Source organism: Loxodonta africana, chromosome 6 (genome assembly GCF_030014295.1).
Source record: "Loxodonta africana isolate mLoxAfr1 chromosome 6, mLoxAfr1.hap2, whole genome shotgun sequence".
Lineage (NCBI taxonomy): Eukaryota > Metazoa > Chordata > Mammalia > Proboscidea > Elephantidae > Loxodonta > Loxodonta africana.
Genome location: NC_087347.1, coordinates 99985094 through 100001341, shown reverse-complemented (window position 1 = coordinate 100001341; position 16248 = coordinate 99985094). Strand labels below are relative to the sequence as shown.

Below are 16248 nucleotides of genomic sequence, written 5' to 3'. Positions count from 1 at the left end.
TGTGATGAAAGAAGGCCCAATGTTCCAAGATAAACAAGGGAACCCACATCTTTGGAAGCTTGTGTTGGATTAGTCTAGGGCCCAGAGGAAGAGAAGATCGTGAAGCAGGCAGTCCAAAACCCTGGTTCACAGATGAAGAGGAAACATATGAAAAATTTTTCAAGAATACTATTTTTTTTTTTTTTTACTACCTTTGCTAACAGGGTGGGCCTGGCACCTGGGCAGGGCCGTTGCCTCAGGCTAAGAGGGTGGCGCATTGAGCCAGAGAGTATTCTCAGGTCCTGAAACCTAATGGAATTTGCTGAGTTTCAGACCCCTTTTTCCTTCCAGTTTTTTCCCTTTGGAATGAGAATGTCTATCCTATGCCTGTCTCATGATTTTATTTTAGAAGCAGATAACTTGTTCTCTATGTTTACAGGCCCACAGATGAAGAGGAAATTTGCCCCAGAATGGGCCAAATATACCTAGAGTCTCACTCATACCTGATTTAGACTATGAGATTTGGGACTGTTTGAGTTGTACTATATTTAGATGAGATTTTGAACTTATAGTTAATACTGGAATGGGTTAATGCTTTTGAGGCTGTTGGGATGGGGTGCGTGTATTTTGCATGTGAGAAGGACATGAATTCTGGGGGGCTAGAGAGCAACAATGCATGTGAAAGCTGGACAATGAATAAGGAAGACAGAAGAAGAATTGACACCTTTGAATTGTGGTGTTAGTGAAGAATATTGAATATACCATGGACTGCCAAAAGAACGAACAAATCTGTCTTAGAAGTACAGCCAGAATGCTCCTTAGAGGTAAGGATGGCCAGACTGCGTCTTACATACTTTGGACATATCGTCAGAAGGGATCAGTCCCTGGAGAAGGACATCATGCTTGGCAGGGTACAGGGTCAGCAGAAAAGAGGAAGACCCTCAGTGAGGTGGATTGACACAGTGGCTGCAACAATGAGCTCAAGCATAACAACGATCATTTAAGGATGGCTCAGGACAGGGCAGTGTTTCGTTCTGTTGTGCACAGTAGGGTTGCTATGAATCGGAACCAGCTCAATGGCACCTAACAACAACAACAAAGAGCAACAAAAGGTATGTTGAAGTCCTAACCCCTGGCATCTGCGAACGTGACCTTAACTGGAAAAGCACTTTTGCAGATGTAATCAGTTAAGATGAGATCATACTGGTTTACACTGGGCCCTAAATCCAAAGATTGGTATCCTTAAAAGTAGGCCATATGAAGACCCAAAGACAGTGACAAAGAGAAAAGAAGGCCACATGAAGACAAAGGCAGAAAATGGAGTGATGCAGCTATAAACCAAGAAACACCAAATACTGGTGGCAATCACCAGGATCTGGGAAGAGGCCAGGAAGGATTTTTCCCTACAGCCTTCAGAGGGAGCATGATTTTACAGACATCTTTATTTTGACCTCCAGAGCTGTGGGAGAACAAATTTCTGTTGTGTTAAGCCACTCAGTTCATGGTCCTTTGTTAGGGTAGCCATAGGAAACAAATCCACCACCCAATAAAGTAGCCCAGGTTAATTTAAGGGACAGACGTGTTAGCCATTTCAACTATGCAACAACAAAAAAACTGCACCCAGCAAGAACTCTTCTTAAAAGCTGAATCCACTTTTCATATAGTTAGCTGTCTTTCTAACAAGTAACAGCTCCTGAATCAAAGCTATCATTTAAATATTTAAAGATTTCTTTTTTCTTTATTTACTTGTATTTTCATAAAGTTTATTTATTATTTAAATAAGATTGTCAGACTTAGCAGATAAAAACACAGGACATTCAGTTAAATTTGAATTTCAGATAAACAATGAGTAATTTTTTACTCTAAGTTATGTCCCATGCAGTTATTTGGAACATACTCGTACTAGAAACTCTCTGCTTCACATTAACCACGGTCCAGGTGCTTTGGCTTAGCAGAAGAGCCTAACAATCCTCACCCTTCATTCTCTTACTAAGTAGGACACCCAAGTCTCCAGTAGCTCCTTTTTTTTTTAAATTATATTTTTGACATATAAAAACACAACAAAGAATAATGAATACCCATGACCACTTTCCCAGCTTAAGAAATAAAACTTTAGAGATGAAGCCCCTCCCTTCTCTGACTGGATTCTCTACTCTCTCCATACAACCTTGTATATGGTGCTATTACCAGGTATGTATTTATACTTCTGTTTCATATGTATGTACTATTAGATAATATGTTGTTGTTAGGTACCATCAAGTTGCTTCTGACTCATAGAGACCCTAAAGGACAGAGGAGAACTGCCCCATACAGTTTCCAAGGAGCTGCTGGTGGATTTAAACTGCCAAACTTTTGGTTACCAGCCAAGCTCTTAACCATACACCACCAGGGCTCCCCTAGATAACATAGCATAATTTTTAAATACCATATACTTTTGCAACTCTTTTCACTGAACATCTATTATGAAAATTTATCCATATTGATGTTGATTCCAGTTTATTCATCTTTTTCTATTGTATTGCTTTGTACATACCCACGACTTAATTACTCATTCTCTTGCTGACAGACATGTCATTTCCCTTTAAACAAGACTGCAAAAAGCAATCTTGACATGTCTTCTTGTGCATCTGAGTTTCTCTAGTCACCTCATTTAACAGACTGCTCTCTAAGGTGCCTATATTTACACTCCCAGCAGCATTTTTTTTTTTCATAGAAACCAAAGTTTATTAGTGGTTATCAGGGGCGAATGGGAGCAGGGAAGGCGGATTTATTGCTTAATAGACACTGAATTCTGTTAAGGGTGGTGAAAAATTTGGAAACAGTGATAATGGTTGTACAACATGGTGAACAGAATTAAGGTCACTGAATGATACACAAAAATGGCTGAAATGCAAATGTTTTATTATATATATTTTACCACACACACACACACACACACATTTTTCAAGACACTATCACAGGTTACGTCTGAATCCAGAAAGGCTTTTCTTCTGTTTATACAACTGTGTGTAAAACACTGTTTTAGTAGGCATTTTATCTATCTGTTGAATGAATATAAAAATAGCTACACATACACAGTGCTCACCATGGGCTGGAACTAAACTTTAAAAAAAAAAAAAAAAAACTCTTTAGGGGCATCAAAAACCAAAACCAAACCAGTTGCCATTGAGTCGATTCTGACTCACGGCCATCCCATCTGTATCAGAGTAGAACTGTACTCTACAGGGTATTCGATGGCCAATTTTTTGGAAGTAGATCACTAAGCCTTTCTTCTGAGAGCAATAAATTTTAACAGCCACAAACACCACTGTCATCAGACATATCCTTTGACACCTACTGGACTGGCAGGAAAAAAAGTTTAATTGTGGCGTTAATCTGCATTTTCCTGGATTCTGGAGAGGCTGAACATCTTTTTATATTATAGGCCATGTGGGATTCTATTTTGGTGGATTGCCTGCTCATATTTTTAGCTCCTTCCTTTACTAATTGTCTTTGTCATACTGTAGAAGCTGTTTATGTATTATGGATAGTGTTGACAATTACATGCATTACACATATCCTCCTCCAATCAGTCTTCATTTTTCTGAGGTGTCTTTTGGTGTACAGACATTAAAAAACTCTACGTAATTAAGTTTATCCATCTTTTCTTTGTGATTTGTATGTCTTGTTTAACAAATCTTTCCCTATTCCACCCAAGATTACCTAGGTCATGTGCTATTCAATAAATGGTAGCTGTTATTATTATTATTGAAACTGACCAAATAGAAATTACTGAGACCAAAACTATTTTCTTCTTGAAAGGTATTTTCCACAAGGCAGTATCAGACTAATAGCAAATCTCTTAGTGAAGGAAATTCTTCAATTTTCAGAAAAATTAAGTGCCTCTTGATTGATTATGATATTCTTTAAGCTTAAAATGTAATTATTTGATGAAAAACCATGACCAAGTGAGATTTACTCCAGGTATGCAAGGCAGGTTCAACATCTAAAAAGCAATCAATGTAATCCACTGTAACAACAGTTTAAAGATTAAAAAAGTGTATGATCATATCAATGATACAGACTAAGCATTTGACAAAAATCCAACATCAATTCATGATACACTCTCAGCAAGTTAGGAAAAGAGAACTACGTCAACTTAGTAACAAGTACGCATAAAAAAATTCAATAGCTAATATCATATTTAACAATGAAAGACTGAATGCTTTCTCCCTGAGATCAGGAATATGGCAATGATGTTCACTACTTCTTTTCAACACAATGCTGGAACTTCTAGCCATTACAATATAAGGTAAGAAAAAGAAAACAAGGTATACAGATTGGAAAGAAAGAAAGAAAGCTGTCTCTATCTGCAGATGAGATTGTGTACACAGGAAATGGCAAGGAAATCTATTAAAAAAAGCTCCTAGCACTAATAAGCGAGTTCAGCAAAGTCAAAGAATACAATTTCAACACAAAAATCAATCACATTTCTATATAATAACAGTGAAGATGCAGAAACTGAAATTAAAAGCAAAATACTATTTAAAATTGCTCCAAAGGAAATGAAATACTTAGATATAAGTTTAAAACATGTATAGGATTTGTGTGGTAAATTTACAAAATGCTGATGAAAATATATCAAAGGTGACCTAAATAAAAGGAGAAATGTACCATATTCATGGACTGGAAGACTCACCGTAATAAAGACGTTCATTCTCTCCAAATTTATCTATAGGTTTAATGCAATTTCTATCAAAATATAATTGTCAGGTGAAAGAGAGTGACAAAAATAACGCTAGTACAAACCAGTAGCATGTGTAATGACCGTAGGTTTTTGCTGACATTGAAATGCTTCTGCAGTACTTCTCGTATGCTTCTATCTTCTGAGAGACACTAAAGGAAAAAAAAAAAAACGGAATTAAGGAACAATGCAGTTTAAAACCTAAATATCTTCTGCCTCACCGATTCATGCACCATTAATTCCATATGATATTTCTTCATTATTTAAACAGGTGCTGGTTTTACTTGTAGAAGACTAAAATCAAAGTTCCAGTCTATTTTTTTCTTATCCCTTTACATTATTTCAAACACATTGTTACTCCAAAATTTTAGTCTAAAAATGGAAATTATACATACTAATGGGTGAAGAAAACGCAGCACAAAATACAACAGAGAACGAAAGTTACTGTACCTGGGGAAACAAGGTGACGTACAGAAAATGAAAGTTACTACATCTGGGGAAACAAAGTGACATACAGAGAATGAAAGTTACTACATCTGGGGAAACAAGGGGACATACAGACAATGAAAGTTACTACACCTGGGGAAACAAGGTGACGTACAGAGAATGAAAGTTACTACGCCTGGGGAAACAAGGTGACGTACAGAGAATGAAAGTTACTACACCTGGGGAAACAAGGTGACATACAGAGAATGAAAGTTACTACACCTGGGGAAACAGGGTGACGTACAGAGAATGAAAGTTACTACACCTGGGGAAACAGGGTGACGTACAGAGAATGAAAGTTACTACACCTGGGGAAACAAGGTGACATACAGAGAATGAAAGTTACTACACCTGGGGAAACAAGGTGACATACAGAGAATGAAAGTTACTACATCTGGGGAAACAGGGTGACGTACAGAGAATGAGAGTTACTACATCTGGGGAAACAAGGTGACGTACAGAGAATGAAAGTTACTACACCTGGGGAAACAAGGTGACGTACAGAGAATGAGAGTTACTACACCTGGGGAAACTAGGTGACGTACAGAGAATGCGAGTTACTACACCTGGGGAAACAAGGTGACGTACAGAGAATGCAAGTTACTACATCTGGGGAAACAAGGTAACGTACAGAGAATGAAAGTTACTACACCTGGGGAAACAAGGTGACATACAGAGAATGAAAGTTACTACACCTGGGGAAACAGGGTGACGTACAGAGAATGAAAGTTACTACACCTGGGGAAACAGGGTGACGTACAGAGAATGAAAGTTACTACACCTGGGGAAACAAGGTGACGTACAGAGAATGAAAGTTACTACATCTGGGGAAACAAGGGGACATACAGACAATGAAAGTTACTACATCTGGGGAAACAAGGGGACGTACAGAGAATGAAAGTTACTACACCTGGGGAAACTAGGTGACGTACAGAGAATGCAAGTTACTACACCTGGGGAAACAAGGTGACGTACAGAGAATGCAAGTTACTACATCTGGGGAAACAAGGTAACGTACAGAGAATTAAAGTTACTACACCTGGGGAAACAAGGTGACGTACAGAGAATGCAAGTTACTACACCTGGGGAAACAAGGTGACGTACAGAGAATGAAAGTTACTACACCTGGGGAAACAAGGGGACATACAGAGAATGAAAGTTACTACACCTGGGGAAACAAGGTGACGTACAGAGAATGAAAGTTACTACACCTGGGGAAACAGGGTGACGTACAGAGAATGAAAGTTACTACATCTGGGGAAACAAGGTGACGTACAGAGAATGAAAGTTACTACACCTGGGGAAACAAGGTGACGTACAGAGAATGAAAGTTACTACACCTGGGGAAACAAGGTGACGTACAGAGAATGCAAGTTACTGTACCTGGGGAAACAAGGTAACGTACAAAGAATGCAGCATAAACAATATAAGAAGATTGTGGCATATTGAGAGTAGTCATGTACCCCTGAGTTTCAGTTCTTGAAAAAGGGATTGTATGTAGAGACAAACGCAAAAGAAGCTAACGGGACACAACTGCGACTGTTCATACAAGAGACAAAGAGGGCCTCAATTAATATAGCAATGCAGAGAATTAAGATATTTATAGAAGAGACAGTTGATGAAGAATTAACTGGTGGGAGGAGGGAAAGAGAGGGTTCGAGGGGGGGAAGGAAAAAAAAAACAAACAAACTCAAAGATGACATCACGAGGGATAGAAAGTCCCAGAAAGAGTCAAGTGTGAGATATGGCCAAGAAGTGAAACTTGGATTATCAACATCTAAGAAGCAGAGAGAAAAACAGCAACAAAGTAGGAGACTGAGAAAGATACTGAAGACTAGAAAAGAATCAGTGATCTAGAAACCAAAGTAAAGGAAAATTCAAGGAAATGGTGATCAACAATGTAAGCTACTTTGTAAAATTAAATTAAGATATATTTTGAGAAGAGGCTAAGGCTTTGGAAATTAGGAGATCAATAGGGCCCTCTGAGAAAGCAGTGCCTGAAGGAACCAAGTAACTGTGGTGAATTAGGATTAAATGGAAGGTGAGAACAGCTGGCATTGAAGAGTAGATAACAAGAGAGTATGCTGAAGGCCAGCAGAGCCAAGAAATTGTTTTTAGGATGAAGACTAACCTAATTTTCCAAAAAATCATCTGTGAGAAATAAGAACTTTTCCTTGTTGCGGGAAAAAAAAAAATAAGGAAAACAACACAAAACTGAGCGTTTCTTATTTTCTAGAGCTAGATCTGTGTATCTCTACTTCTTCCACTATACCTAAACCCAGTGCTGTCGAGTTGATTCTGACTCATAGCGACCCTATGGGAAGATCTACTATAGGAAGATCCACTATAAGACGATCCATATTCAAGAATTGAAATAAAGTTTCATGCTCTCAGTAAATACACTATCCTAATTAGGATTCCTACTCCCTTGCTATTGTCTTAGTCTTCTCTTTCTATCTAAAGGGTTTTCTGTAACTATACATGCCTTTTCATCATAAACAGAGCCAAATACATCTTTTGAAATTAGGCAGGAAGAACATAAAATAATGCCAGTAACATAATGAAAACCTTTGGAAAACTGAAAAAAAAAAAAAAACCCAAAACTTAGCTTTTCCATAGTTTTCAATATGGAATAAGTTTAAGAAATAGGTGGCTAAACACCACAGATAAACTGGCTCCTGTACCTTTTTTTTAGTACCTTTGACTCTTATCAAGTCACTTATAAAGCAGATGTTGTAAAATCAGAGCACCTAGGAAAACTAAGCAAGATAACCTGGGACAAAATAATTGATGAGACAATTTTTCTGTTAAGAATTCAATTTTTTAAAAAACAGTATCTGCCTTTCTTTTGCATATTGATGCTTCAATAGGTTAATCTTCTACACTCTGCCTTCCTGCTTACCTCTATAATTTTGGTGATCTGACTGCAACTCCCCTTCTTTCTGAAAGCTATCACATTCTTGCTTCCATAATTACTTAATCTGCTCAAAAACAAAACAAAATAAAACAGAAAACCTCTAAAAAATCTGGAGGTGAGACATTAAAAAAAAAAAAGCTGGCTAACTCCTCTCATTACATTTTTAATTCCACCTTGATTCAAACACTATAAATGATTTAAACATAAGACTATTAATAAGCAGTGACTGGATGCCTATTAAGTTCAATGAACTAGGATAGTCAGTGAAGATAATAGATCCTGGATTTTGAAACATCACTGAATTTCGTATCATTTTAAATTTAGAGCTCTCTTACAGTTTGCTAAAGAAATGACATAAAGGAAATAAGAGAGGGACTGACATTATTCCTTACAGAAATATGGACGATTCCTAGAAATGAAGCAGCCCTCCCCTTTTATTTAGGGAAGCTGATAGGTTTCTTTGCACTAATCAGCACATGAGTTTTGAGTAGCAGCTGCAGAAGAAAGTTCTTGTTGTGTATAGTCTGCTTGGCCAGTGCTCTTTTCACAGATTCTAAGCAGAATGTTACAGGACTATACAGTACCTCAAGATTCATGTTCCAAGGATTACTCAGTGGCAGCAGTATATTTACTAGCTCTTCTAGTGAGTTCCTGCTAACCCTTTTTGCCTTCTCTTAACTACGTAGGGAACTGAAGACAGTAAGTAAACCTTCCTTGAATCTACACATAGTAATGAGGGTTTCCTTTGAAGAGAATTAGGTAAGATCCTCTTTTCAGATGGTTGTTTCAGAGATTCTCTTATACTGCCAAGCTGAGATCAAGAGACCTAATTCATTTGGGATAAGGCTAAAACAAATGTTTGAGTTAGGCAGAATGTCCAAGTTCAACCCTATCCTAAGGATCCTTTTTCTCCCTGGAGGATGTGCAATATTTTTTCGATGAGATTCCATAGGTGACCTCTTATCTATACCATTGCTTTTGGTTTAACCTTGCACTAAAACGACTTGCTGGATAGTCAGCACTGACAGAAAAGATAGCTCCTTCAATGCAGCCTCCCCCCACAACCACGGCATCTGGCCATGGTGCTGACATATTTTTCAAGTGAAGCTCATTTATTAGCACACCAAAGGGAGGTGGCACAAGATGACTTGGAAAAAGAAAATATCAGAACTAAGAGATATAAACTCCAGTGGTGCTAGTTTTACCTTATGCAACAGAAATGCAAGGCTATTAAGATAATGATAGGACGCTGAACACATTCATTCCCACCACTTAACCCTAAATTTGGGATATAGGATCTATAAAAATAGACCAGAAAACTAGGGGTAGCCATCTTACTCCCACATGGTTACAATTTTCTGAGTCATCCAAAGTCATTCTTCACCAGTAACTCCTTTCATCACATACCCGCTCTGAGACATTCAAAATGCAACGTAACTGGGAAGGAAGGAAAGGCAGTACACCCTGGGCTATATAGTCATCTTAGGAAAAATTAGAGCAGGGATGGAAATAATAAAAGCCTGGGGAGGCAGGGCCAAGATGGCGGACTAGGTAGACGCTACCTCGGATCCCTCTCGGAACAAAGACTTGGAAAAACAAGTGAATTGATCACGTACATAACAATCTACGAACCTCGAACAACAAACACAGATTTAGAGACGGAAAACGAACAAATACGGGGAAGCAGCGACTGTTTTCGGAGCCTAGAGCCAGCGTCCCAGTCAGGTAACCTTGGTGCCGGGCTTCTGGGCCCAGGGGAGCTGAACTCAAAAATCTTCTGATGGCGCAAACAAGGGGCACAGCCCTACCCCCCTGAACTGAACCCGGGAGGGGGCCCAGCCAATCCGCGCAGGCAGCGTGTCGACGCGGCTGGTGGGACGAGAAGTCCCTGGGAGGCAGTGACTGGTTTTGGAGCCGGGAGTCCAGCGTCCTACCCGGGGAACCTTGGCGCCGGGCTTTTGCTTGGGCGCTGTCACGGCGCAAGCACGGGGCACAGCCCTACTCCCCTGAACTAACCCCGGGAGAGGGCCCAGCAGTTCCGCGGCAGCAGCGCAGCGACGCGGCTGGCAGGATGAGAAGTCCCCGGGAGGCAGCGACTGATTTTGGAGCCGGGAGTGCAGTGTCCCAGCAGGGGAACCTTGACGCTGGGCTTTGGACTGGCAGCGGAGGATCTGACCGTGGCCTTCAGCTGGCCACACCCCCGGGGGCAATCTCCACACAGCCAGTACACGTAGGCGACACGCCCCTCGGGAATCTCAGATAAAATAGTCATTCTAAGAAAGACAAGCAACTTTGGCTATATTCCAAGGTACTACTCTCCTACCTCTCTGAACCCTCCCCTACCCTTCCCACGCGGCTTCATTAACATTGGAATTTCCTGAGCCAGAGGGAGAACGGCTCCAGCTCCGCAGCGGCTTTGCCTCCCCCCCCCCCTTTTTTTTTGGTCTTTTCCTAACCCATTCTTCCGGCCTGAGAGAAGGAACCACAAAAAACCCAGGGACCAAAAATCCATCCCTAATTGGACTGAAAACACAGAACCAGCTACAGCCAAGCAAGTATGATCCAAATCTCGGACTTTCATCCTTACAGGGAACAAGGTGGCGGTTATAATCCAAAGGCAGTTCTGATAGGGATCTGACTGCATTTTTTTTTAGCGGATTTTCTGGAAAAACAAGTTTCCCAGGTCTGATAACTCTGCTTATTCAACAGAGCCCTAACTGACCCACAACAGGGAACTGAGGGCTGAAGCTCCCCCCAGACCACCTAGCCTCTTGCCTTAGGGGTCTAAGGAGGGTGACACCTACCAATCAGTAGAGGTACTTGCATTGGGGGCCTAAGGTACAGCTGCAGTGCCCTCCCACCAAGGTGCTATAGGAATAGAGACACAACCACCTCACTGACACTTGGGGGAAGCCTGTCAGCATCCTGCCCCCCCTGGAGGGTGAACCCCAGCTGCTAATAGAATCTGGTGCACACAACTATCACCACTACTTCTCAAGGTGGATAGGTGTTAGGGTGCAGCACACACTTCATGACCCAAAATCAGATTCTACTCAAGAATAGTGAATAGACTCAGGCATATATATCTGGCAACAGCCCAAACCAGCTGGTAATAGGTCATAAGTAAGTCAAGGGCTACAACAAACAAGACAGCACAATCTAGTAGCCCATCCACGTGTACTGAAAGATAACAAGACTCAGTGAGCAATTATAGATCATATATATATATTTTTTTTTATATCTTAGTGATGGCTCAGAGACAGCAGTCGATATCAAACCACATAAAGAAGCAGACCATGACAGCTCCTACAACCCCCCCAAACAAAAGAACCAAAATCTTTCCCAAATGAAGATATAATCCTCGAATTATCAGATACAGAATATAAAAAACTAATTTACAGAATGCTTCAAGACATCAGAAACGAAATAAGGCAAACTGCAGAAAAAGCCAAGGAACACACTGATAAAACAGTTGAAGAACTCAAAAAGATTATTCAAGAACATAGTGGAAAAATTAGTAAGTTGCAAGAATCCATAGAGAGACAGCATGTAGAAATCCAAAAGATTAACAATAAAATTACAGAATTAGACAACGCAATAGGAAGTCAGAGGAGCAGACTCGAGCAATTAGAATGCAGACTGGGAAATCTGGAGGACCAGGGAATTAACACCAACGTAGCTGAAAAAAAATCAGATAAAAGAATTAAAAAAAATGAAGAAACCCTAAGAATCATGTGGGACTCTATCAAGAAGGATAACTTGCGTGTGATTGGAGTCCCAGAACAGGGAGGGAGGACAGAAAACACAGAGAAAATAGTTGAAGATCTGCTCACAGAAACCTTCCCTGACATCATGAAAGACTAAAGGATATCTATCCAAGATGCTCATCGAACCCCATTTAAGATTGATCCAAAAAGAAAAACACCAAGACATATTATCATCAAACTTGCCAAAACCAAAGACAAAGAGAAAATTTTAAAAGCAGCCAGGGAGAAAAGAAAGGTCTCCTTTAAGGGAGAATCAATAAGAGTAAGTTCAGACTACTCAGCAGAAACTGTGCAGGCAAGAAGGGAATGGGATGACATATACAGAGCACTGAAAGAGAAAAACTGCCAGCCAAGGATGATATATCCAGCAAAACTCTCTCTGAAATATGAAGGCGAAATTAAGATATTTACAGATAAACACAAGTTTAGAGAATTTGCAAAAACCAAACCAAAGCTACAAGAAATACTAAAGGATATTGTTTGGTCAGAAAACCAATAATATCAGATACCAGCACAACACAAGGTCACAAAACAGAACATCCTGATATCAACTCAAATAGGGAAATCACAAAAACAAATTAAGATTAAAAAAAAAAAAAATGCTCATAACAGGGAATCCTTGAAGTCAATATGTAAAAGATCACAATAATCAAAAAGAGTGACTAAATACAGCTGGCATAGAACTGCCATATGGAGAGTGATACAAGGCAATACAGAACAATACAAGTTAGGTTTTTACTTAGAAAAACAGGGGTAAACATTAAGGTAACTACAAAGAGGTATAACAACTCCATAACTCAAGATAAAGCCAAGAAAAACGTAATGACTCAACAAACATAAAGTCAAACACTACAAAAATGAGGATCTCACAATTTACCAAGAAAACGTCTCAGCACAAAAAAGTATGTGGAAAAATGAAATTGTCAACAACACACATAAAAAGGCATCAAAATGACAACACTAAACACTTATTTATCTATAATTACGCTGAATGTAAATGGACCAAATGCACCAAGTTACACTTAAAGTAAATGGACTAAATGCACCAATAAAGAGACAGAGAGTCTCAGACTGGATAAAGAAACACGATCCGTCTATATGCTGCCTACAAGAGACACACCTTAGACTTAGAGACACAAACAAACTAAAACTCAAAGGATGGAAAAAAATATATCAAGCAAACAATAAGCAAAAAAGAAGAGGAGCAGCAATATTAATTTCTGACAAAATAGACTTTAGACTTAAATCCACCACAAAGGATAAAGAAGGACACTACATAATGATAAAAGGGACAATTGATCAGGAAGACATAACCATATTAAATATTTATGCACCCAATGACAGGGCTGCAAGATACATAAATCAAATTTTAACAGAACTGAAAAGTGAGATAGACACCTCCACAATGATAGTAGGAGACTTCAACACACCACTTTCGGAGAAGGACAGGACATCTGGTAAGAAGCTCAGTAGAGACACGGAAGACCTACTTACAACAATCAACCAACTTGACCTCATTGACTTATACAGAACTCTCCACCCAACTGCTGCAAAGTATACTTTTTTTTCTAGTGCACATGGAACACTCTCTAGAATAGACCACATATTAGGTCATAAAACAAACCTTTGCAGAGTCCAAAACATTGAAATATTACAAAGCATCTTCTCAGACCACAAGGCAATAAAACTAGAAGTCAATAACAGAAAAACTAGGGAAAAGAAATCAAATACTTGGAAACTGAACAATACCCTCTTGAAAAAAGACTGGGTTATAGAAGACATCAAGGAGGGAATAAGGAAATTCATAGAATGCAACGAGAATGAAAATACTTCCTATCAAAACCTCTGGGACACAGCAAAAGCAGTGCTCAGAGGCCAATTTATATCGATAAATGCACACATACAAAACGAAGAAAGAGCCAAAATCAGAGAACTGTCCCGACAACTTGAACAAATAGAAACTGAGCAACAAAAGAATCCATCAGGCACCAGAAGAAAACAAATAATAAAAATTAGAGCTGAACTAAATGAATTAGAGAACAGAAAAACAATTGAAAGAATTAACAAAGCCAAAAGCTGGTTCTTTGAAAAAATTAACAAAATTGATAAACCACCGGCTAGACTGACTAAAGGAATACAGGAAAGGAAACAAATAACCCGAATAAGAAACGAGAAGGGCCACATCACAACAGACCCAAATGAAATTAAAGGAATCATATCAGATTATTATGAAAAATTGTACTCTAACAAATTTGCAAACCTAGAAGAAATGGATGAATTCCTGGAAAAACACTACCTACCTAAACTAAGACAATCAGAAGTAGAACAACTAAACAGACCCATGACAAAAAAAGAGATTGAAATGGTAATCAAAAAACTCCCAACAAAAAAAAGCCCTGGCCCGGACGGCTTCACTGCAGAGTTCTACCAAATTTTCAGAGAAGAGTTCACATCACTACTACTGAAGGTATTTCAAAGCATAGAAAATGACGGAATACTACCCAACTCATTCTATGAAGCCACCATCTCCCTGATACCAAAACCAGGTAAAGACATCACAAAAAAAGAAAATTATAGACCTATATGCCTCATGAACATAGATGCAAAAATCCTCAACAAAATTCTAACCAATAGAATTCAACAACATATCAAAAAAATAATTCACCACGATCAAGTGGGATTTATACCAGGTATGCAAAGCTGGTTTAATATCAGAAAAACCATTAATGTAATCCACCACATAAATAAAACAAAAGACAAAAACCACATGATCTTATCAATTGATGCAGAAAAGGCATTTGACAAAGTCCAACACTCATTCATGATAAAAACTCTCACCAAAATAGGAATTGAAGGAAAATTCCTCAACATAATAAAGGGCATCTATGCAAAGCCAACAGCCAACATCACTCTAAATGGGGAGAACCTGAAAGCATTTCCCCTGAGAACGGGAACCAGACAAGGATGCCCTTTATCACCGCTCTTATTGAACATCGTGCTAGAAGTCCTAGCCAGGGCAATTAGGCTAGACAAAGAAATAAAGGGCATCCGGATTGGCAAGGAGGAAGTCAAATTATCTCTATTTGCAGATGACATGATCTTATACACAGAAAACCCTAAGGAATCCTCCAGAAAACTACTGAAACTAATAGAAGAGTTTGGCAGAGTCTCAGGTTATAAGATAAACATACAAAAATCACTTGGATTCCTCTGCATCAACAAAAAGAACATCGAAGAGGAAATCACCAAATCAATACCATTCACAGTAGCCCCCAAGAAGATAAAATACTTAGGAATAAATCTTACCAAGGATGTAAAAGACCTATACAAAGAAAACTACAAAGCTCTACTACAAGAAATTAAAAAGCACATACTTAAGTGGAAAAACATACCTTGCTCATGGATAGGAAGACTTAACATAGTAAAAATGTCTATTCTACCAAAAGCCATCTATACATACAATGCACTTCCGCTCCAAATTCCAATGTCATTTTTTAAGGTGATAGAGAAACAAATCACCAACTTCATATGGAAGAGAAAGAAGCCTCGGATAAGCAAAGCATTACTGAAAAAGAAGAAGAAAGTGGGAGGCCTCACTCTACCTGATTTCAGAACCTATTATACAGCCACAGTAGTCAAAACAGCCTGGTATTGGTACAACAACAGGCACATAGACCAGTGGAACAGAATTGAGATCCCAGATATAAATCCATCCACATATGAGCAGCTGATATTTGACAAAGGCCCAGTGTCAGTTAATTGGGGAAAAGATAGTCTTTTTAACAAATGGTGCTGGCATAACTGGATATCCATTTGCAAAAAAATGAAACAGGACCCATACCTCACACCAAGCACAAAAACTAACTCCAAGTGGATCAAAGACCTAAACATAAAGACTAAAACAATAAAGATCATGGAAGAAAAAATAGGGACAACCTTAGAAGCCCTAATACAAGGCATAAACAGAATACAAAACATTACCAAAAATGACGAAGAGAAACCAGATAACTGGGAGCTCCTAAAAATCAAACACCTATGCTCATCTAAAGACTTCACCAAAAGACCACCTACAGACTGGGAAAGAATTTTCAGCTATGACATCTCCGACCAGCGCCTGATCTCTAAAATCTATATGATTCTGTCAAAACTCAACCACAAAAAGACAAACAACCCAATCAAGAAGTGGGCAAAGGATATGAACACACACTTCACTAAAGAAGATATTCAGGCAGCTAACAGATACATGAGAAAATGCTCTCGATCATTAGCCACTAGAGAAATGCAAATTAAAACTACGATGAGATTCCATCTCACTCCAACAAGGCTGGCATTAATCCAAAAAACACAAAATAATAAATGCTGGAGAGGCTGTGGAG

The 16248-nt window shown here is 39.0% G+C and overlaps 1 protein-coding gene across 13 annotated transcripts in view; it reads right to left on the bottom strand.

The window, feature by feature from the left end:
* The window catches only part of ORC4 (origin recognition complex subunit 4), a 116170-nt gene that overhangs the window by 7335 nt on the left and 92587 nt on the right, over positions 1 to 16248 (bottom strand). For all 13 annotated transcript variants that reach the window (XM_064287221.1, XM_064287222.1, XM_064287231.1 and 10 more), the window contains one exon: positions 4768 to 4854. In XM_064287221.1, the coding sequence (XP_064143291.1) occupies positions 4768 to 4854 (87 nt within the window). The remainder of the gene's footprint in view (positions 1 to 4767; positions 4855 to 16248) is intronic.